At 39.4% G+C, this 23,227-nt stretch overlaps 4 protein-coding genes across 5 annotated transcripts; 2 read left to right on the top strand and 2 right to left on the bottom strand.

Moving 5' to 3' along the window:
- The first annotated feature begins 2,513 nt into the window (after positions 1-2,513).
- Positions 2,514-4,635, top strand: LOC101312557 (PRKR-interacting protein 1-like). Its single transcript, XM_004303998.1, has 2 exons — positions 2,514-2,956; positions 4,213-4,635. The coding sequence occupies exons 1-2, from the start codon at positions 2,705-2,707 to the stop codon at positions 4,483-4,485; spliced, it is 525 nt and encodes a 174-aa protein (XP_004304046.1). The 5' UTR covers positions 2,514-2,704; the 3' UTR covers positions 4,486-4,635.
- Positions 4,636-5,481: 846 nt separating this feature from the next.
- Positions 5,482-9,172, top strand: LOC101312074 (reticulon-like protein B11-like). Of its 2 annotated transcripts, XM_004303996.1 has the most exons (6): positions 5,482-5,638; positions 5,819-5,999; positions 6,457-6,598; positions 6,702-6,771; positions 6,868-7,037; positions 8,731-9,172. In XM_004303996.1, exons 1-5 carry the CDS (start codon positions 5,578-5,580, stop codon positions 7,035-7,037), a joined length of 624 nt encoding a protein of 207 aa, XP_004304044.1. In that variant the 5' UTR covers positions 5,482-5,577; the 3' UTR covers positions 8,731-9,172. The 2 variants fall into 2 exon arrangements, with proteins under 2 accessions (XP_004304044.1, XP_004304045.1); XM_004303997.1 differs by lacking the exon at positions 8,731-9,172 and having other exon boundaries at positions 5,486-5,638; positions 6,868-7,048.
- Positions 9,173-10,307: 1,135 nt separating this feature from the next.
- Positions 10,308-12,452, bottom strand: LOC101311780 (protein TIC 21, chloroplastic-like). The gene is made up of 4 exons (XM_004303995.1): positions 12,126-12,452; positions 11,688-11,948; positions 11,058-11,261; positions 10,308-10,652 (listed from the first exon to the last, which is right to left on the bottom strand). Exons 1-4 carry the CDS (start codon positions 12,390-12,392, stop codon positions 10,539-10,541), a joined length of 846 nt encoding a protein of 281 aa, XP_004304043.1. The 5' UTR covers positions 12,393-12,452; the 3' UTR covers positions 10,308-10,538.
- Positions 12,453-13,121: 669 nt separating this feature from the next.
- LOC101311495 lies at positions 13,122-17,387 on the bottom strand. Its single transcript, XM_004303994.1, has 8 exons — positions 17,346-17,387; positions 16,707-17,065; positions 16,380-16,490; positions 16,129-16,287; positions 14,825-14,986; positions 14,587-14,703; positions 13,913-14,023; positions 13,122-13,813 (listed from the first exon to the last, which is right to left on the bottom strand). Exons 2-8 carry the CDS (start codon positions 17,046-17,048, stop codon positions 13,358-13,360), a joined length of 1,458 nt encoding a protein of 485 aa, XP_004304042.1. The 5' UTR covers positions 17,049-17,065; positions 17,346-17,387; the 3' UTR covers positions 13,122-13,357.
- Between the last annotated feature and the right edge of the window lie 5,840 nt (positions 17,388-23,227).

Here is a 23,227-nt window from a genome sequence, read left to right as displayed (position 1 = left end):
AGGGAGGTTCAGAGCCGCCGGAGAAGAGGGAGGGCCGAAGCCACGGCGGAGGAAGTGGTCGACGCCGGAGAAGATGGGACGATCGATGCACAAGCCGTTGATCTGGTTTCTACCTGGGTTCGCGGTCGATGCAAAGGACGCCGGAGAAGAGGGAGGGCCGACGCCGCGCGGCGGAGGAAGCCGTCGCTGGCGGTTGACCGGCGAAGGGAGGCGACAGGGTTTTGGTTTTGGCGATGAGATGTAGTTTTTCCCGGGTTCGAAGATGAATGAGAGAGTGAGGAAGAGAGGGACTGAGTTAGGAAGAGTTAGTGCACGTGCAAAAAGTTGATTAGGAGAGATCTTGGCCTTTGGTGGAAAATGAAAGGCCAGGATTAGCTTATGAGGAGATATGAGGACACTCTCATGAGGAGAGAATCCGGATTCATGAATAATGCAAGCAAACTATAACAAAGTTAGAAGGTCATCATTATCACCACTTGGGTAATTGGTGCAAAACTGCAGCTTGACATGTGTAGACTGTATTTTAAGTTAAGTTGTGGGTTTCGGTAATTTTGTCTTTTTTAAGAATGCAATGACTTTAAAAACATCAATATTGTTTAGCTCTAGAATGCGCCACACGCGCTCAACCCTAAGACTATCTCCGTCGATATTTTCCCTATTCTCGTCCGGTTGCACGGTAGCACTCACGCTGGCCTCTGGCCTCGTAGTCGTCGCCAGAGGGCGGCCGGACGAGATGCAAGTTTAGGAGCATGCCCAGGTGGTTGGTCAAGGCTGATAAAAGTTTTGGTTTCATGGTTTTTGGCGAATACAGTGTCGACACAAACAGAGATTTGCAGGAATTTCTGATCGGAACTTGTTACAAGTATCGGTGAGGCACGATCTGGGGTGTGGGTTTGTGGTTGGATCCTTTTGGATCGCGCTGCAATCTCATTGTTAGATCGGAGACCGATATCGGTTATTGTTGCAGAGGAAGATGAAGATTTTCCTCGTGGGTTCTGGAGGTTAGGGGTTGTGGTTCTGCGTTTGTGGCGACAAGGCCCAGTCGGCGATGGAGTTTTGACGATGGTCGGGACTTGATTGAGACGGCGGCGGTTGCGCGACGGACGTGTAGGCTCGGTGGTGGTGGTTTGGTTGTGTGTGCGATAGCTGGTTTGGGCTGGGATCATGGACCAGATCTAGCTTTGGGCTTGCTCTGAGCCTAAAGTATCTTGGGCCTGGGGTTTCACCCTGAGTCCAAGATGTTTTATTTTTTCTAGTTTTTATTTTTGTTATGTTCTATTATTATTAGTTTTAGGGTAGAACTAAATGAGTTTGGTCTCAATCTATGCACGTCGTGTGCCTCAATTGCTCTAAGTAGGCGACGATCTGTTAAATGGTTGTTGCAGCCTAGTAGCAGGATGAGACTAAGTGTCGTTGGGATTATTTTCCAGCGGCAACATAGTAGGAAAGCTGCATTATTGGACATTAGGATGTGTAAACGTGTTACATTTCTAGTGATCTTTCCATTATGTCACCGCTGTGACAAAACAAATAGAGTCGCTATTAGTGTAGTACTTTTTGCTAGTTGGTGTTTGTTAGGATACATGTACCGTATAGAGTTTCTCGATATTATTTCGGGACTTTGTAATCAGGGTTTAAGTTTTATGTTTCCCCCTCCCCCCTTTTGTATTCTGCAGTTTCATCAATGAATGTTTAAGGGCGGCCGCACCATCTATTTATTCAAAAAAGAAAAAAGAAAAAGAATGCAATGACTATATGGTCCATCAATATTCATCTTTAGTTGCATCGTACGAAGTACTTTAAAGTGTTTCCTATAGATATAGTAAAATATTCCCGAAATGAAAAAAACAGTATAGTAGCATATTCTTGAAAAGGAAAACAAAATCACAAAATGCTTTTAAAACTCGGAAAATACATTTTCACTAGTTTTAACGGCAATCTTATATAGATTGTTTTAGTTACTTACTCATTAGTTGAAGTGACTCATGTTAACCTCAACATAAAGTAGCGTAATATTAATATTATAACAAAATAGCACACCTGCAAGGCTACAATCATATTCAAACAAGCAAATTCAAAGGTCGAAGACGTCAGATTTCTTCATGGGTGTACATATTTTTCACTTTCTCAGGTTATTTAATTAACAACAAGAACAACATAATGTTATGATTGGTTTAGCCTACAAAACTAAATGTTTCATTGCCTTGGAAAGATGCCTCTTATTTCAGGTATTTGGGTTAGAGGACGACCTAATCGGTTCATGTGTGTGCGAGCTCCTACCATTCTCTTGAACTTTCTAAGTGTTAGAGATGGAGTTCTTTATGCTAGTATCATTAAGTCGTTACATTCCAATCCAACGAATTTATTTTTTCGAAGTCACGTTTTAAAAAAGCACTTCTTACAAAATCGTTCTCGATTCGGACTCATAATCTAAAAATGAAAGAGAAAATTTTGGGTCTCACCAGCCCAACCCGGTAACCCATATATCCATCAAGTAACAATCATCTTTTTCCGTAGAATCGACATTTAAATTCCCCCATCCTGAAACCAAAACCCTCTCTTCGAGTGGCGCTAAATTAAAACCCTAACCCAAACCCCAATTTCCAAATCCCAAACCACACTCAAGAATTTCGATATCACAATCCCAACTAGAACCACATACTAGGGTTTCAATTGCGAAGCAATCAAGAAATTAGGGTTACTCATGGCATCCGGAAATCCCAGAGACGGCGACTTGCAGATGGTGCCGCGGCGCGAGAGGAAGCTAATGCAACCGCCAAGGCCTCCATCACCACCGCCGCCGTCGACGGCGATCGTGGAGTACACGCCGCCGGTGTTCAAGGAGGAGGAAGAGGATCTCGAGATCAAGCTCCGGCGGATACTCGAGAACGTGCCCGTCCGCGTCAGCAACACTTCCGGTAGTTCCGCTGGTTCTGGCTCCGGTGACTTTCATCAGGTATGTGTCGCAGATCCCCTGCCTCGGTTTTGACTGTGATTTCGTTTCTGAGTGTGGTAAATATTTATGCTTAGTTTTACGAAATTACCAGAGTTATTGGGCTTCAAATTTGATTGCTTTTGCTTGTGTGATGAAATTTGGTTACTAAATTTAGATTAGCTGAGGATAAAACTTTATAATATGGTTAAGGGGCATCGGCTTTTTTATACGGTTTTCGACAAGAATTTCATGAATCAAGTAATTGGAATCTAGGGATACAGCTGCTTTTCGGTCCCTGCATTAGTGCATAGAGTGAATTGGATGGAACTTTGGGGCCTTCTAAGTTATTAGGGTCATAGGGTGTTTTCATTACAGGATTGAGCATGCAGTGTTGTGTGCAGTTTCTGATGATTATGCTAGAAATTAAAGTAAGGACAGTTGCTAGGTCATTAGCGCGATAACTAGAGGTTCTCCTAAAATTGATTTTCTATTATCTATGACTGTTGCATTAGTTTGAACACTGTTACTATGAATGAAAATCTGGACATGTTGCCCAAAGGGGTTTGAAGTGTGGTTGCTACCATTTTATGTGTGTGAACTGTAGTGGAGAATGAGTCGTCCAATATCTACCACTTGTGCTTGTGGATTTTTGTAGATATAGCTCTGTTCCTTCAATTAGCAGAATTGTTTTTCTTAGAGATGAATCTCTCTTTTTGTCTCCTGCTTATGCGTAGAGTCTTATCTCCTCGATTGTGGAACATTTCCTGATTTTAAAAGCACTCTGTGGAAACTTCTATCTTGTTGTTGTATGCATAAGGGATGGATGAAGTTCCTTCTATCTTGAATTCCTGATCAATATACTCTTTGGAATGTATGGTAATTCGGAATGCAATAGATATATAGAATTTGGAATGTACGCTTTTTCTTCTTTTCTGGAGGTAAAACTTTGGGACAAGATTTTACTTCAAACCAACCTTTTGAAATTTCCCATGAAGCAAAGATAACTGTCCTGCAATAGAACCTAGCCATGCCCAGGTGCTAGCTAAAACTGCTCTTTTTTTCTTTTTTTAATAGAAACTGCTCTTTCTATATGGTTTTAGGTTTGACGTTAAATCAGTCTTATTGGTCTGATAATTGATACCGTTATATTTGTATCTGAACATAGAAAGTATATTTGTGATGCATGAATATATGATCAGTGGTTATGACTTTCTGCTCTGTAAGCTTGCCGTTAATGTTAATACATGATTGCTCACCTCCTATTTTCTGCTCTACAGTATCGACAGATGAGACGGAAAGAGCAAGACAGGCTTGCTAGGATGGAGGTCGACTATCAGAAAAGGAAAGAAGAGGCAGAGTTCAACATGAGACGGGAGGAAAGATTGAAAGCAGCTGAAGAGCGGACAGCAAAGAAGCGTTTGAAACGTCAAAAGAAGAAGCAGAAGAGGAAGGAGAAGAGAATGAAAACAAATTCAGGCGGCGAAGAGAATAACCAGAAAGAAGAATCCTCTGACGATGACGAGAACTCTGATGGTAATGCTACAGACTGAACAAGGAATGAACCAAGTTTTAGGTTTTGAAGCATTGGTTCTAAAGTAGAGGAACACAGGTAATCATTTTTCTGAGTCTAGAAGTTGCCATGTTTGGACCTAAGATCAACTATTGTAAAATCTGAGATGTAACACCCCAAAGGACCGGAAATATGGAATTTGAATCTCATATTCAACTGGTTTTATATTTTGCTAGCAGTTCCATCAATTGCCTATGCTTCTTATCAAATGGAACAACTACATCTACTAGTTGGTATCCATGGTGTCCTTTGAAACAATGCTGTAACTGTCTACGGACGCTGCATACAGTACAAGTAGAGTATGCCAGTATGCAACTGTTGAGCCCTACGTACAAAACACAAAATTAAACTCTCGACTATGTTTGATCAAATGGCCGTAGTTATAGCATATCTTCGTTTTATGAGATACAATCGTCTCTATGCTCAATGCTTAGATAGGTAATATACTCTTCTTACAGAAGCGTCTCTATGCTCATACTTAGTTAGGTGATGTACTCTTCTTAGAAAAGCGTCGTAACGACATGTTCCCTATTTTAAATGAACGGTTAATCTTTTCTTTCATTATACATCTACTTGATAACAATTGACAATGATAAATATAAATGAACACATTCCGATCAAACATAACAATCAATTTTTCCTCCATACACACTAGAACATCAACACTTTGAATGATTTAAGAGGGCATTAGACAGCAACTCATCATATGAGATATTACAAGGAAATTGTATCAAAACGAGGGACTACGTATAATAAATGTTACACACGTATAACGTATTCTAATGAGAAAGAGAGTGTTATACACGTATTTACGAATAAATAATGAATAAAGAAGGTTACATTTACGCAGTAATGAATAACGAAGGCGTTGTATAAGAGGGAGTTACAGTATTATACTATTAAATTTTGGAGAGGGCAAAGGTAAATTGCCCAGATAGAGAGAGAGAGTTGAGCAGTTTTGGCAGGAGACGGAGATAACAGAGTAACAGACTGGTCAAAATTTAATCAAACATTTATATTCTCTTCTCATCAAAATTTCTATCGTCTCCATCTCTCTGAAACCCTAATCTCCATGGGAGATTCCATGCCTCCGCATCGCATTTCCGTCCATCAAGCTCTCGGCGGCGGCGCCGGTACCCTCTCTCTCTGTTTTTCATGCTTGATTTGTACAGATACTTTGATTTTCGTATAGATGATTACATTTAGGATTCCGATACGGTTTTGGATCGCCTGTAGTTGAATTGATTAGGATGAGATTGCGATTGTTATTGTAAATGTCGTCGGAGTTGATTTGGATTTGGATTGTGATATAGTTGCTGATGTGCTGCTGTGGAGGCAATGGGGTGCAACAGTCGTAGTGCTGACCTCATCAACAGCGGCGTGGATCCTATTCGAGCGAGCTGGTTACAATCTCTTGTCCTTTGGCGCCAATGTTCTACTGCTTCTTGTGGTTATTCTCTTCTTCTGGGCCAAATCTGCTTCACTTCTCAATAGGTACGTACTTTCCGACTCCGACTGCTACTTAGTATATACTTATTTACTATGCTTGTTATGTTGCTAAAATTGTCTAGGCTCTGTTAGCTTAGATTAGAATCACTTGCTATTTTTCACCAGGAAGATGTTTATTTCGATGTTTTACTTAATTGTGGAAAAATTCTACTGAATATTTTGCGAAGAAAAGTTATCAAACAGAAGCTGAGGTAGAAGAGATGGATTCTGTTAGCTTAGATTAGAATCACTTGCAAATTTCAGCAGGAAAATGCTGTATTGGGGCAATTTACTTAAGTTTTGAGGAAGTTTTACTGATTATTTTGCTAAGAAAAGTAAACAAACACAAGCTGAGATAGAAGACATGTAATTCTCGGAAAGTTTGTCTATGGTTATTATACTATTTTAGCATTGCCATATTATTTGAGGCAAGCTGATGTAATTAAACTTATGCTGTCATCAGACCATTGCCTCCTCTTCCTGATATGGAAATATCCGAGGCATCTGTCGTGAAGGTTGCTGATGCAATGCATTTTTGGATTAATCGTGGACTGTCTGTTGCGCGAGACATTGCTATTGGCAGGAATTTGAAGCTCTTTCTTCAGGTTAGTTGCAGTTGCTTCCCACTAGGTTTATGGTTAGAATGTGGTTGATTGAATATAATGGAGGAGTTGATTTTACTGTTTGGATATCGCTCCGGGTCTGCAGGTTTCTGTTTTGTTGTGGGTAGCATCTTACATCGGAAGTCTCTTCAACTTCCTCACTCTAGCCTATGTTGGTAAGCTCTTTGCTGGTCAATGTATCTTTGTAAGTGCGTACTCGTGCAAGACCTAAATTATGTACTAATACCTACGTCTCTTGAACTGCTATGCAGGGGTTCTAATCAGTCTTTCAGTGCCCGTGTTGTATGATAAGTTTCAGCACCACATTGATGATAAGCTGTCCATAGCACATAGAACAATACAAACACAGTACAGGAAACTTGATGAGAGCATCCTAAGGAAGTTACCTATGCAATCAAACAAGCAGAAGAAGGTCCAGTAGGTAAGTACCATCTCTTTCTTTTTGAGACATGTTTTTGTTTGTGTATATATCACCCATCCTTGTCAGTTCAAATATACCACATATTGGAGGATTAATTCAGGCTATATTTTTATTATATAAGCTCGGTTTCTCAATCTATCTGCACTCTGGATTTGGAAGTTTTGTTTGTTTGTATTGTGCTTGTGTTGAAGGATGTTATCCATATCTGTATATGAACTTCTGAAAGTGTGGAATCTCTTCTTATATATTGTTCAGGTTGATCACGATAGTATTATTCAGAAGTTTACAATTTTTCCAACCAAGAGAGATAGACACCAGTAATCTCTTCTTTTATCATTTCCTATAAAAGTCTACCATCTCCGGATGGCATTCTGATACCTTGAATTTATCCTCTATTGAGGGTCTTCAAGTACAACTTATATTTGAAATAGGCTTCCTTAATTTATATTTATATTATTCTTGAATCTCTTAGTTTCAAAATAGAATGGGTCATCATCATTCCAACTCGGTCTATATCAAAGTAATAGAAAGATGACTTTGTTATCTGTCCAGATAGATGTTTATTTCTACATTTTTTTTTTGTTTCTCCTTATGATGTTTCGGAATCGGGAACAATAGTGTAATGCTTTGGAATATGAAGATGAAATATGCTGTAAAAAATGTGTAGGATATATCATGTTTGGGCATTCTCGTTGTCATTCAAGAGCATGCTTATGTTTCTAAAATTAAGCATACCCAATGCTATGAAATATAACAGCCTTCTCTAGTTTATGATGGTTAAATGCATTGAATTATAACGTTTCATGTGTCCTGTGTGGCATATTGTAAGATTCCGCTATGTCAGGTCAAACATCTTGAGGTGATAAGTAGTAGTAGGACTCACAACCTTTGACCTTTCCACCCATTTTCTAACTTCCAACAGGAAAAGAGAAGGGGATGGCCAGAAAATTTGATGGCTATAAGTTAGTTAGGAGAATTATAGTGTGGTGGAGTATCATGTGTTCAATTTCTGGGCATGGGTATGCTGTGAATGGGTCTTTTACAGATCTGTTTACAGGTACCTTGGTGCAACCGCCACGATTGAGAAACTTTTTCATTTGATTCATATGAAATGACAAATTTCTGGTGTCCAAGTGTTTGCTTTGAGAATATGTTTTGACTTCTTGTCATATAACTCAGAGTGGAAATCTGTAAAGATACAATACTTTCCCTGGCTATTGAGTGGGAAAGTTCAGCCCAGATATGTTAGTTTGCTCTTGTCTGTAGTAATTAGCTACCTTGTACAGTTGTACTATTGTTTGATGTAAGATTATAATTTGGCAATCTGCTTTACCTTGATGAATACATTAAACAATATCTTTGTTCTTCAGGAGAATGTCATATGAGTTCTTACCTGTCGCATTGGCTCTAGGAGTGGTGGTGTCAGTATAAGTAATATAACTGTATTAATCATTGGTAGAAACATAATAACAAAGAAATTCGGATTCTTCAAGCTTTAAATTTTAAGTATTCTTCCATAGTCTCTCTGAACATGTAGATTTCTAGTATTATTCCTATAACATGATGACCGTAATTTCAATATTTTTGTATATAGATGTTGTCATTTGTGATGACTGATGACAATGATTTCAATATTTTGTATGCAGTTTTGTTGCTTCTCATGTATACTGAGGCATATCTGCTTATGGTGCAGGGTATCATGGAGCTCAGAGAAGTGTGATAATAGCCTTAGACATGGTTTTCGATGGTTTTCAACATGAGGGTTTCTTAGACATGGTTTTGAATGGTTTTCAACATGAGGGTTTCTTTTGGTTGGCATGCTGTTGCTATACATATTGACAGCCAGACAGCATGGCTGACAACATTTGAATGGATCCCATTATCTTCTACGTTTGAGTTTCAGCGTTGCATTGTTCCCACTGTGACCTTATAATCTTGTTAAATTTTTGGTCAGTAGTTATTGAATTGTTGGATCCTGATTCCTGCCGGATGTACTTTACAGGATGGGATGAAAGAGTAGGAAACTTTTATCATTCGAATGCAATATAGAAAGTAAACTCTTTTTTGCTATACTTCAGATTTCAGTGTACTTTTTCCTTTTTTGAAAGTAAAGTTCATTGAATCAATTAATGATTACAATCGTTTCGGATGGCTTCCCCTGTAAACTTGGGGGCAAACCATGTTTGGAGTTTTGTAAAGCATGAGAAGCTAAAGAGGGAGCCACTCCATTTGCTTACATATGTAAGTGAATAACTTCATGAGAAGCTAAAGAGTGAGCTACTCCATCTGCTTACCTATGTACATGAATAACTTGGTAACTAGCATGATCCTTAAGCATTAGCTTAATCTTCTGTATCATTGCACTCATAGCAGTTAAGTCTGGACCATCCTCTTCTAATCAGAGTACTGAGTACCTGCTATAAAGCCACGATCATAGTTTATTTTGATCCGACCAACCCCTGGTTTGTTCCATTTAGCCTGAAGCCTTGGTTGCTTCTGTGGGTGTGCATTGCACTTCTTAAATTCCTCTCTTTCCATAGAGTAGTAAGAAGTACCGTTTCGGACGCATGCTTCGTCTTATCATCCCAGACCTTGGAGTTCTGGTTCTTCCATAGGCCCCAAACTAACATCTTCACCCGATTCATGAAGCTTGTCTCACAACATCTACAATCCTACAAACGAGTCATGGAAGAAATCATTCCATGCTGCTGTCCTTGAAAACCGGTTCTCTGCCAAAACCTCTTATGCATATGGGCATCGAACAAACAAGTGAAAGCTATCTTTCCTATCATGATCACAGAAACACACATCCCAACTCCCCAGCATAGCCTTTGGTACTCAAACTAATCCCAACCCCCATTGTTGCACTTTTTCTTGCTATTTGGGAATCTTGGGTATGCATAGAAATCCTTTAAGAGCAAAGCGTTGGTTTTATTCTATATTTGTTATAATTATGCTTTCCTTCCAACTTAAACTGTATATGGATACAGTTACGGTCCTCAAACCTCACCTTATTATGTAATCTTTTCTTGATGGTTGAAAACTTGAAATTGTTAATAACAGTGCCATAAGTCTCAAATATCTGGCAAGTTCATTTGTGCTATCTCTGAGTGCACGACAATTGAAATAGGATTATGTGAAAGTATACAGCAAAGTTAATTTCAAATTAGAAAGCCTCAGGTAAATGGTACAAAAGTCCTTGCAGAATTTTCTTAACAAAACTGATGGCACCAACTACAATTGAAGCTCTAAAGTTTATTTAAACATGACTTCGCTCATGGCCATTCCCTACCGTTGCTTAAAACAGTGCCTAAGAGAGTCCAGGTACACTGGTCCTTGTAACCAAATATATTGCAATTGGAAACAGGCAGCAAAATCTGCGAATTTATAATACAAAACTGAGGATTTTTCATTAACATCATGGACTCCACTCATCTACAATCATAGCTTCAAAACATCTTTCAACATCAAAGTACACCATGTCGAGTAGAGGCAAAGAACTTAAGCCATCTTAGGAATGGGACTGCCTTCGGCAGGTGGCAACGACACTGAGCGCAACAGCTCTAGTGAGAAAACAAGCCCCAAGAAATGCGAAAGGATAGTGTTTGCAGATGCCTGCAAGAGGAATAGATGGATAGATAGCTCAGATATTCTCCCACTCAAAGCGAAATTCTTGTATGATAATCATAGCCGAACTTCTACGAGATTTTCAGTTTCAACCATCTTTATATGAAATACTGTATCAAACTGTTAAACTCAAGTACATAACTTTGACACAGATTTCCAATATTAACTGTCATTAATATGAAATACTGTATGGTATATTACTTTGACACTACACAATTTTGATAGTTGTGGAATACTACAACTGATTAAAAAAAAAAAAGGTGTGTTTCTAGACTCAAACAGTACATAGGAAACTTAATTATATAAATTAAATCCATTACATGCGGGTTAGAGTTGATCAATCATAATAGTACGTTTCAGAATTAAAATTTTGAACTGAGATATATGAATTACCTGCACCAAGAATACATCCAATGCAAGAACAGGACTGTAGCCAGGAGAGAGACCCTGGTAATATGGAGTTGCTGAGGACGTAAGAGCCTTAGCAACCAATGTTCCTACTGTGGCTTGCATACCAAGAACAGCAGCACCCATACCCAAAAGGTTCAGTCCAATGCCATTCCTTAAGCTTTTGATTACATCAGCACGAGAAGGGGCCTGTATGTTATAAGCAGAAGAACACATATGTAGAAGTTAAAAGGTCATATATGCATTGGATCTTTCTAAGCATATAAGAACTGGAATAGAAGCTAATTTCATTCAATAATGACTTAATTAGACAGGACTCATAGAAGAACTTCACATCATAACATCAAGCATAATAGAAAAAACCTAATTGATCAATATCAAGAAGGCACACACAATTCAGTCATAAAGGCATTAGCTTTCCCAACAATTGGCAACACTTTTCATTAGATTATTCACTTCAATCAACCAATTTATATAGCAAAATCCGACAGACGCATCAACCTATAACCTTCATGGCGTCACATAATCACATCAACCACTCAACCTATGAGCCAATTCATGACCACATACACAATTCAACAATACATCTTCCCAACAAATGACAATGTCCAATACCTTTGCAGGATCCCTTGCAGTTTTCTGAAGCTTATCCGACAGACGAATGTACCCGAATGACCAAAACACAGAAATGAAAGCCGCAACAATCCCACCAGCAGTGGCATAAAACGTAGGCGGCGACGAAATCTTCCCAGTTATAACAACCGAAAAGGAAAGAATCACAGCAGCCACAACAGTGCACACCAGCTGTCCCCAAAACCCTAAACTACCCAACCTCTTGAAATACCTCGCCGTGCTCTCCAACCTTTTAGCCACCTCCTACACATTACAACACACAACTCAAAAATCAACAAACTTCGCTATTCAATCAATCAAAAGCTACACAATTTATTTCTACTAATCATAAACAATTGTAAAATTACATGCTCTTCAATTTTGCTACATTTTTTTTTTTTTCTTCTGAAACAAAAACAATTGCGGAGTGTTAGAGAGAACCTGGAGGAGCTTGGCCTTTTCGGCTTCGTCGCCGGGGGAGGAGGTCTGAGAAGCTGGAGTGGAAGTTGCCCTTAGAGTAGTGGCCAAGGAGAGCTTTGATCCTCTGTGATTTAGAGGCGAAGAAGGAGAGAGAGTGAGGCTGGGGACGTGGCAGGGGGGGATTGATCGTAGAGGGAGATGATACGCGGAGGGACGAGCCGGGGCGGCCTGCTGTGGCGCCGCCGGGAAGAAGCCGGAGCGAGCTGCCGGCGAGAGTAGTGTTTGCATAGTTACTCTGGTCGTGGGAGAAAAGATAGGGAGAGAGTGAGAGTTGAGTCACTTGAGTGTGAAGGTGAACTAAGCTCTGTAGCTGTTGAGGTTGGGCTTTTTGAGAGAGTAAATGGTTGGGCCGTTTGTATTGGAGACATACCAGGCCCAAAACGATCAGCCCTACCTAATAGGTACATTAGAAATGGATGATCAGTTTGTAAATATTTGGGTGTAGTTCAATTCAAGTACCATGGAGGATCAGGTTTCTCGTTCAAGATATCATTTGGCTAGCTCAAAAATTCAGAAGGTCAACTTCAAGCATGTTTTTAGAGAAACAAACTTCTTGGTAGACACTGTTGTAGAATCGAGTCATCGTCTTGGGACAAATAGCTCTTCCCTTGTCAGCTGCAAATAATGCTCTTTAATTTTTCATCGATCTGTTAAGAAGTTGTTGCAAGGGTATTACTCTCATCCCTTGTCAGCTTCATATGGTCTTTGCTTTGATCTGTGGTTTACATGTTAGGGATGGTAGTTTTTCTTGGGGAGGTGGGTACTTGCCAATGAAACTAGGGAAAGCCAAGACTTGCACACTGGTGCATTGGAGTAGAGCTTTTATGGGCAACTTCAGGGGGATCTCTTGTACGATGTCTTCAGGAAACTGATTTTTTTGAGATTTCCTGTCACAGGCTATATCCATGGATATGCCACTCACAGCCTTTACTGGTCACTCTCAAGACAAAACAGATTCATATAAAGCCTTCATAGAATTGCGAATCTATAGAAAATAAAACATGTAAATAAATGTATAAAGAATCAAGAGGTGGCGCTACATTTAAAAACATACAAAAGAATGAGCTCAAAGGATCCTAAACGGATGACAGTACAACAAGCATGCGTGCGTGCAGCCACACTTGGGCAGTTGGGCATGTAAAACTTGTCCATAAAACCTATTCAGACTTGTGTATAAATATTATCTTCTATGCCTACCACCACTCGTTATTTCTTCTCATACCATCAGTACCAGAGTTGTTAAACCTCTGTGCAGAATATCTGTGATGAACAGACTTAGATGATCCTTGTGAGATAGGAGTTCCTCCAGAAACCTTCCATAACTTTTTAGAGGATCTAGAACTTGAAGCATGACTGCCTGCAGTCGAACTTGGAATCCTATGGCTCCTACTAGATGGTGTTGCAGGGGACTTCCAGCCGTTCTTGCCTTTTCTAGGGGAGAAGTCATCTGGATCATCCACTATCCACCCACCTCTATGTATTGCTTTTTGTGGAGTTGTAAAGCCTCTATCATCATAGTAGGTATGTTTCCTTTTATTCTTATTCAGATCATTAGGAGCAGAATAGAATCCCATATAGTCTTTCTTTTCTTTATGAGGTCTCAAAGTCGGGGTAGATACGTTAGAGAACTCATCATACCTCTTACGAGCCTGCAAGTTACACAAAGTACTCCAGTTGATATCGCCAGACAATACTACCACAACAGAAACAATCTAAGAAAAATTGCAGATAATATAGCAGAAGGTTACATTATTGGAGGTTCTGCATTCCCGAGCAATATGACCACCTTCACCACATTTGTAGCATAAACGAGGGGTTTCAGACACAGTGGTTTCCCCACTACGGAAGCCTATGCACGCCTGCATGTATAGATTACCATTTCTTAGTGTATTGGGAGAAAAGTTGACTGCCTCCACACCATCAAAAGAAACAAAATGACTAAAACTAAGGCGTTTTAGGCACACAAAAATTGAAATGAATATTTAGATGATCAAAACATTTTGCAAACAGATATGAAAACATTACTTAACAAGTATTAATATGGACTCAATGAAATTTCAAACAAGACGAAGAAAATAGCTAAAGTGTACAGCATCATATTTCATGCATCTCCCAAAATAGAATGCAGAATGATATCCAGACATTTCATGACATGATTCTGTTATTGACAAAATAGTTTGAAACAAAATTATATAACAGAACTGTCGAAAGCTGCATATGTGAATGAAAATGATCACAAATTTTTTGCCTACGAGACTAAACCATAAAATCACCTGACAACATACATATACAATATAACGACACACACACACACATTGTCATGTCTAATGAAATTGCAGGTTCTTAACCCAAAGACCTAAAAACCTAACTCCACATACAGAAGTCATACACACGAGGAGCCTTAGGAGCAAATGAGACTTACCATACCAGTGTGTCCCAGTTGACCACATCTGTAACAAGATACTTCCTTTACACTGTTATCACCACACTTGACACAACATAAATGACCAAATTTCTTGCAGACATAACATTGAATTTCCTGTTTACAAGAAATAAAACAAAAATCAAGAAGCAGCTCTTCCCTGATATATCAAAAATCAAATTATTTAATAGCATTTAATCAGATATCAAACACAAACGATAAGAAAACCACAGTATACCTTGAGGTCATCAGATGGGTAATCATTCTTGCATGAATACATCTCATGCCCAGAATCTCCACATTTTAAACATATTTTGGAAGTCAATGAGCCAACATTGTACTTCTCTGGACAATTTTTAGCATGATGTCCACCCTTTTTGCAGATAAAGCAATCATGTCCCTGTGTACATTTATAGCAGGTGTAACATGAGAAAATAGAGGGTAGAAATGGCGAAACCTATCTTTGTATAGTTACATAGCCAACAAGAATTTATGAACAATTCATTATATTTGGAAAGTGGTTTTAACAAAAGATTATAAGGCACAAATAAAACAGGCAAGTAGTATCCTTAGTTTTATTCTCAGAATATTACTATCACACATATATTTATAATTTATAAAGAGAAAGAAAAATAATTAAGCATAATTGAAAAGAAGGGATAAACCTTGGGTGCTGAAATTTGCACACCATTTTTTACAATTGGCACACCCTTTCTATTTTTTGATATTTTTTTATCAACTCATAACATTTTTCTCCTGTAACTACCCCTCTCCCTCTCTCTTCGTAATTGTTCTGCTTCTGCTGTTCTTCTGCATCTATGGAATTGGAAAGGTCATTGTATCCCAGCCATGGATGAAATCTCCAATCCAAAGAGAATCCAACAGGGCATCGAAATCCAACCCAAAAATGTTTCCATCACACTCGATCGTTTTCATGTCTTCAAGAATGTTTTCATGCCCACCTCAAATTTGTGCGTCAATCTCAAACAACAAATCCTCCCCTCCTCCTCCGACAAGTCCGGCGCCCCCTTCTCCACCCTCTTCCACCTCATATTCAGCGGCATCAACCCTCGGCCAGTTCCTCGGCCTCGTCGCTCGTTGTCATCCTCGGGAGCGAGGACGACGGCGAGCTCGAGCAGACCAACCCCAAGAAACCGGTATTCGATCTCTGTTTCGACTGCCTTTGAGCAGTTATGGGACTGCGGCCAAGATGCCGGTGAAGAGAAGAACTGAAGAGAAGAACTTACTGGTTGTTGGAGTCAGGGAGAGAGAATGTGCTTTAGACGTGCAAATAGAGGAAGAGAGAATAATGAGACGAGTGTAAGGGTATTCTAGTAAAAGCAGCTGAAAGGATGTGTGGATTGTAGAAAAGGGTGTGCAAATTTCAGCACCCTAAACCTTTTGTTCAAATCTCAATTATTTAAGCTAAAGCAATCTCTTCATGTAGAGCCCCACCACCATCCAGAACTAATAAATGTTCAATAACTCGTAGAAATAAAATCCCTTTTGAGTCTAGTGTCTTAGTTTTCTTTTCCAACTAACCTTTTCACATTGCTTGGCATTGTGCTCCAAACTACCACAAACAAAGCATGGCTTCTTCCGCTTAGCTACGGTACAGTTCACTGCTGCATGCCCTTCTTCACCGCAATTAAAGCATGCGCCCCAGCTCTTATCTGGAGGATCAAAATACCTTGGTCCCCGCTGATAAAATAGGAATAAGATAGTACCAAATTAAGGCCTTCATATGGTTTGCCATTTTCAAAAAGGTATTCTAACAGAGTGCTAAAACTCACAAGAAGTTTCCGCAGCACAATATTGTCAGTGATCTGAACATTGTTCAGTTCAATTGTCTCATCTACAGCTCCACCTTCGTCTACCTTCACTTCTTCTTTAGCAAGATTCACCTAATAGATACACAGACATTTTAACCACCATTTTATCGAACAAACAAATTCATCAAGAAAACAAACATTTAAAAGCCAACAATATATGAGTTATGTTTCAGTAAACACAAATAACTAAAGTTTTGCAGTAAAAATCAACAAATTTACACACAATTAACTGATTTTCCTTGAATCAAATTTCTGTAGGAACAAGGTTAAAGAGAACAAGAAACTCACAGCTGGGTCTTCAATTTTCCTCTTTTTACTCTTCCTCACCCTGTCCTTCTTAACTACTTTCTTAGTCTCCAGATCTGCGGCCTCAACTTCAGCAACCTGTGGAGAAGACGAAGAAGTCACACCACCTAGATCGGAAGCAGCTGAGTCGTTCTCTGAGGCCAGTTTGGCAGCACGCATCAGCAAAGCTTTTTCAACTATTTTGAGGCTGAGATCTTCATTGGCCTCGTCATCGCTACTGATCTGTACTACAGATTTCAAGGCTTTCCTATTAGCTGATTCTCCTTCTCCCTCACTTAATTCGTCCCAATGAAACTTGCTTGCTTGCTTCTCCCTCTTGCCCATGTTCCAAATCTTAAGCCCTTAAGCCAATTTTCTCAAGAAATAAAAAGCTAAATTAGAACTTGGTTTCTATACTTTACATAAATAAACTAAGAGGTGAGCAACGAATACTCTACTTTATCGAAGTGTTTTGAGTTAGTATTTCAACAGCGTAAATAAGGATGTGGAGAGAGAGAGATTAAATGTATGCTATGCCATTATGCATGGGTCACTACCTAAACAGACCTAAACGGCTAAACATGACATTTTTCATCATAGTTTAAATTTTGAAAGTAAGCAAAACAGGGAGCAGAATTATACCAGTTTGCCTTTTCTTCAACTCTCCTCTGCAGCTCAGCAGTTGAACACAACCAAATAAAAAATAAAAATAAAAATGTATCTGATCGCCCTGCCAAAAGACTTCTATCAGCTAACTTACGAAAAATATAACGAACTAGTTATCATCTTTCACATCACTCAGAACTCTAAACTAAAAGTCATAAAAATCATAAAGACTTCTACTTCCAAGCCAATATCCCAAGCACACCAAATGCAAGGAAGCATGATTTGATCTACTCACTGTCCAGAATCTTTACATTTCAGTTATACAAGTTCTCCATCAAACATAATGCATTTGATCAGCTCTCACAGCAATATAAACCCAGTCACTAAGATCCTCTATTCAATTAAAACTTCCTATTGAGTATTATACGCGTCACAGAGACCAAATAACAGCCGAACAAAGCAGCCGGAGCTGCGGTGGCTCATAGTGGCCAACTTCCCTTATTCTGAAAAGCTCAAAAAACTACATCCAGTACTATACCCAAGAGGTGACGAACAGCTTTATACCTTAGGGTTTTGCAGGAGAGTCGACGGCTTGGCCGGAAATCGGAAAAGATGCCGGAAAACCTCAAAAAAGCTTTCTACTTCGATTCGCCGCGTACGGTGAGAGATAGGATTTGAAAGTTATATGGTTGGAAAGCGAGTTCAGAGGCGAAGAGGATGATATGATTTCCGCCGGCAGAGACGGCCGGAAATAGTGTCGGCGGCCGAAGGTGGCGCTTTCTCTGTGTCCCCTTGTTTGTTTGGGTCGAATTCTGCGCGATATTGTGTCCCCTTTTGCTCTGTTTTGTTTAGGGTCTGCTATTGCTCTATTTCCATTATTTACTTTTAATCCGGCTAAAAGGCAAAAATACCCTTAACAGTAAAAGAGCCCGGTAACTATCTTTTACATAATTCACAATTTACATCCCCCATTAATTTTGTCTACGTCAGGAATAACTTACGATCGAGGTATGCTTTATTTATTTAAGGTGGTATGCTCTTCTTTTGAAATAGAGTTGATTGTAAGGGTGGGCATAAAACCCGTGCAGGGAAAAAAGACCGAATCGGACCGGTTGGCCCGACCGGACTGGGTCTCTAGACTGGTCTCGGAATACACCTGGGCTGATCCCAGTCCTTAATTTTTAGTAAAAGTTTAGGCCCGAAAGCCCGTCGTTCAACGATTAGTTAATTTTAGCGATCCTATACTAGTACCATAGGTTTAACCACACAGGATTAATCAAATTTGAGTAAACCTAGCCCTAACTCAAACACTCAAACTCAGATTGCGCTTGTCTTCCTCGACTGCGCCTCTCTTCCTCTCTTCCTCTCGACAACGCCTACAGGCCTGCACGCCTCTCTAGTTCTCCGCTTCAGTCGCCCACCGTCTCTGGTAAGCCTTCGCTTCCATCTCTCTTCTCTCAATCTCATTCCATGATTCCCTCTCTTCCTCTCAAATCTCATTCCTATTCTCAATCAATTGTGATTTTGGACTTGTGGAGTTGTGGTTGTGTTAATGACTTAATGACTCATTTGATTCATTCCCTCTCTTCCTCTTTTTGGATTGTGATTTCGATTTAGATTTCATAGTTGATACTCCTGATAGCTTGATGTGTTAGTTACTTAGTTGTTTTCATATTAGACTATTAGGCATAGCTCATATTAGGCTAAACTGATAGCTCGACTTTTCAATTTCATAATTAAGTAACAAAGACTTGTTTTACTTGTTTTCGATTTCATATTTTCATAATGTTGCTGGTTGTGTACTTGTGTTTATGCAGGTTTGAGATGTCGTAGTCTTCTTTACAATACGACTGTCATTCAGTCAGTAGTGATAGTGACACTAGGTGTTACGACTCAGGAGATGACATTGAAGAAGTACCAGGTCAAACTCAGACCGGGAATGATTTGGTTACGGCAAAGGCTGAGATGCCTGAGAACAAGGAGCCATAACCAAAACCAGAAGCTCCAATTGAGGTTGTAGATGAAGCACCAGCATCAACTAAGATTTCACAGGGTGTGCCGAAAAGAAGAAGAAAAGGTTCTGCATCAACTCTTCCTAAGCCTACTTCTAAAATGACTTCAATGGTGTGGCAACACTTTACGAAGTATGAAAGAGAACTCTTCACTCACCGAGATGGGAAGAAAGTGCACGCGGGGTATGAGAAGTGTGCACTATGTGTGTATGCGTGCATTGTGGCGCTGACCTCAAAGCATATTCTCCTTTTAACGGTACGAGCACTTTGCATAGGCATATTCAAAAAGTATGCAAGAAGTATGCTGGTAGGGAAAATATAGACGACGGACAAGCTGTGATTGCTGGGGATGGTGAAGCCGAACCTGAAATGGAACTCCAAAAAGTGTGAACCCATAACCGTTGTGTGCAAGCTGCTTGTGAGATGATAGTAATCGATGAGCTGCCGTTCAACCATGTTGAGAATGAAGGGTTTAAGCATTTCTTCAAGGTGGTTGTCCCGCAATTCACTCCACCATATAAGAGACAATAGTAAGGTGCTTCTGGAAAATGTGATGAGAAGAAAGAGGAGCTTAGGAAGGTCTTAAGTAGTCACATGGCGTGCTTAACGACATATACTTGAACTTCAATTCATAACATCAACTATATGATGTGATGGCGCACTTTATAGATGTTGGTTGGAATTTGCACAAGAGGTTCATCAACTTTTGTGTGATTCCCAATCACAAAGGCATAACAATAGGAAAGATTTTAGAATCTTGTTTGCTGCGTTGGAGGATAGATAAGGTGTTGACTATCTCGGTTAGTGGCGGATCCAGCCATTAGCTCACCTAGGCGGATCCAGCCATTAGCTCACCTAGGCTTAAGCCTAGGTGAGATTCTTTGAGGGAAAAAAATATGCTACTTCATGTATGGCTGGTGAGCTACCTCACGTCATATATAGCTCAAGGTGTTTAATTTACCTAAGCACTCTCCTTTAATTAGTGAGCAAACTTCATATATTACGACAGCCATTAGCACTCTCACATCATAATCAAAAGTTCAAAACTAACTCCTACCTCTCTTGTGCACGTCTATCTCACTACAATATGCACAACAAGTGTGCTTGACAGACATGAAGTTATCTAGTCTGTGTTTGTTTCCTTGATCGGTCTCTCTTCTTCGTGCGTAAAACTGTTATCAGGGGTGGAAACCACGGCGGTTAAGAAGACTTACTCAAATTATTACTCAATAGAAAATAAGAGTTTTGGTTGAGGTGATTGGATTTGCACCAACGTGAGCCATACATTTGTTACCCCAATTAGATGTTTAGCCATTAGGCTTTAATCTACTTAAGTTCTAAATTTTCCAAGAAGTCACTTCGAGGAGCTGATCGAGGAGCTGATCTATAATTTCTTCTAAGTTCTGTATCTTCTTGCAGCACCAAAACATGCATCATTGCACCACAAAAATCTGAAAAACCAAACATGTCACCGATCATTTCCAGCTCTGTCTCGTTTCATAAGATATGGTTAGTTTCTATAAAAGTTTCTCGTACAGTCAAGATTCGTTGAAATTTTTTTTGCGTTACAATTAGCTCGGGTGACAATTTCGTCCTGGATTGGCTATTGATCTCAGTCGATAATGCAAGTGCAAATAAGGTGGCGATAAAGTACATTCAAAGAAAAATGGCTGCATGGAAAGACGCCCCGGTGATTGGAGGAAAGCACATTCAAACACCTCACATCTTGAACATCATAGTGAAGGCTGGTTTGTCCTTAATGGATAAAAGTTGTGTAGCAATTAGGAATGCAGTCAAGTATATTAGAAGTAGTTCTAATAGATTAGACGTGTTCAAGGTGTGTATGGAGAAAGAAAGATTAGAAGGGAACATAGACACTGAAAACATACCGGCGCTTGATCTTCCAACAAGATGGAATTCTACATTTTTAATGCTTGACATAGCTATAGATGTGAAGTCAACTTTTCAAAGGATGGCTGCAGAGGAAATGAACAAGTATAGAAGCTATTTTGATGAAGAAGATGAGCTCGATGAGGAAGAAGAATAAGAGTATGTTTCGGTGACACCAACAACAACAAAAAACAAGAGTTGGACCACCAGAAGATGAGGATTGGGAAAAGGTTGCAATATTTGTGTTGATCTTGAAGTTTTTTTTTATTGAAGATGAGTATGACTAGACACCCTATTACTGACTAGACACCCTATTACTCATAAAGCATTTCATGACAATGCACTTTTTGCGCTTGTGGCTGGAACTAGAAGTGAAGTTCAATTGTTGATGTTGAAGATGGCAGAAAAGATGCTTGTCAAGTTTAGAAAATATTTTGAACGTATTGAAGACATGAATCAGTTGTTGTTGGTTGCGTTGGTATTGGATCCTAGGTTCAAACTAAAGAACATATCTCATACTTGCCTACAAGTTTCTCGTTTCATAAGATATAGTCATTATTCATAGACATAAATCGAGCAATAGAGATCATCAAATTTAACTATCATGCAAGCACTAGAGTTCTACCTCTTTCTATCCTATAATAAACGTCAGCATATTTGCAATTGTTTTTATGGTTCCAAAAATGTGGTAGCTGATATAGATACTCACCTGGAGAAACGATCTTTGAGCAAAAAATAAAAGCTTTAGTATCCTAATCAAGCTCACAGCTGGCATAGGAAAATAGATACAGGCCAGTCTAGTATATGCTTCTTGATTTTCAAACGCAAGTGCAATCTATGTGAATCTTGATATATTTGTTCCATTACATTATAGACCAACAGAGGAGATAATACATTCCTGTAGGGATATGTTAATTCCAACTAATGTGTTTGAGTATGCAGTGTGCGCCATGTGCACTTTTGACACGCTATCAGACTATCAGTATGCTGAAGACTATTATTACTCCTTTTATTACCTTCTCATGAGATATAACTCTTATGCCATGTATTTTAGATCAATCATAACATATCTGTGAAACTTAAAGGCTCACCGCCTGGTCTTGATGGAAGCTGTTGTTTGGAGTGCTCTTGGATATGGGCCAGGTTTGATTTGGATTGGGCCTAGGACTCTGTTCTTGGGCAGGCCCAGCCGGGTCTGATCTTGCCTATCCAGGAGAAGTGCTGCATCCCTTTGTTTTGTTTTTTTGTTAGCTTTATGTTTGTTTCTGTGTTTTGAATAATTTGACCCGTTGTGGTCGTGCTTGGGCAGATTACAATGCACCACTGATATAGTGATATCGGTTTACACCCGCAATTATCACGTGTATTCACTAATCAGGAAGCGGATCGAGTTGACTCGAGCTGTTGTCCTGCATGGGGTTAGAGCCGCTACCCATTGGGGATGCCGACGCTTTCTTTCCAACTCTGTTGGCAGTTTGTCGGACAAGTCTTCTGGTCTTGATGATCATTTTCTTGTCTCATGGTGTACTAGAGATTTGGTAACTCTTTTAGGAAGTAATTTTTCAGGCCTTTGGTCTGAGATTTGTTATAAGTGGTCTATTAGTGGCTTTGCTTGTATTATTCATACCGCTTGTAACATCTTCCATATGAATTATATTTCATTTGATCAAAAAAAAAATAAAGGCTCACCGCCATACAGAATTTGCTACTAAATGGAAGGTAAAATGCATAGAAAGCTCATCAACTCAATTTATCAATCAATACTTTCCTTCTAAAAAAAATATCAATCAGTAATTTCTAGTTTCAACACAAAAGCAAGTATCAATCAAATGTACAAATTGAAGAGCTAAACAACCAAACTCTATGATGCAGACATAGAGTATAGTGTAAAAGTTTCAGAAAGGTTGCTTACAAAATTGTTGGGTGCGTGGACATATATATATATATATATATATACAGGAATTCTCAAATGCGGACGTCCGCACCAAAGTTTTGGCGCGGATTTCCATTTTTGCA

The sequence above is a fragment of the Fragaria vesca genome, linkage group LG6, assembly GCF_000184155.1.
Source record: "Fragaria vesca subsp. vesca linkage group LG6, FraVesHawaii_1.0, whole genome shotgun sequence".
In the NCBI taxonomy this organism is placed as follows: Eukaryota; Viridiplantae; Streptophyta; class Magnoliopsida; order Rosales; family Rosaceae; genus Fragaria; species Fragaria vesca.
The sequence above is the reverse complement of the archived record's forward strand: the minus strand, read 5'-3'. Positions and strand labels throughout refer to the sequence as shown.

Excerpts from the sequence above, each read along its gene's own strand:
- LOC101312074 (XM_004303996.1), top strand. The coding sequence starts at position 5,578 with ATGGGAGATTCCATGCCTCCGCATCGCATTTCCGTCCATCAAGCTCTC. Across the intron at positions 5,639-5,818 it reads AGCTCTCGGCGGCGGCGCCG|TTGCTGATGTGCTGCTGTGG; the intron begins GTACCCTCTCTC and ends ATTGTGATATAG. Across the intron at positions 6,772-6,867 it reads CCTCACTCTAGCCTATGTTG|GGGTTCTAATCAGTCTTTCA; the intron begins GTAAGCTCTTTG and ends ACTGCTATGCAG.
- LOC101312557 (XM_004303998.1), top strand. The coding sequence starts at position 2,705 with ATGGCATCCGGAAATCCCAGAGACGGCGACTTGCAGATGGTGCCGCGG. Across the intron at positions 2,957-4,212 it reads GCTCCGGTGACTTTCATCAG|TATCGACAGATGAGACGGAA; the intron begins GTATGTGTCGCA and ends TCTGCTCTACAG.
- LOC101311495 (XM_004303994.1), bottom strand. The coding sequence starts at position 17,048 with ATGGGCAAGAGGGAGAAGCAAGCAAGCAAGTTTCATTGGGACGAATTA. Across the intron at positions 14,704-14,824 it reads ACCCATCTGATGACCTCAAG|GAAATTCAATGTTATGTCTG; the intron begins GTATACTGTGGT and ends TCTTGTAAACAG. Across the intron at positions 14,024-14,586 it reads AACTGGGACACACTGGTATG|GCGTGCATAGGCTTCCGTAG; the intron begins GTAAGTCTCATT and ends CTATACATGCAG.
- LOC101311780 (XM_004303995.1), bottom strand. The coding sequence starts at position 12,392 with ATGCAAACACTACTCTCGCCGGCAGCTCGCTCCGGCTTCTTCCCGGCG. Across the intron at positions 11,949-12,125 it reads AAAAGGCCAAGCTCCTCCAG|GAGGTGGCTAAAAGGTTGGA; the intron begins GTTCTCTCTAAC and ends TGTAATGTGTAG. Across the intron at positions 10,653-11,057 it reads TGGATGTATTCTTGGTGCAG|GCATCTGCAAACACTATCCT; the intron begins GTAATTCATATA and ends TTCCTCTTGCAG.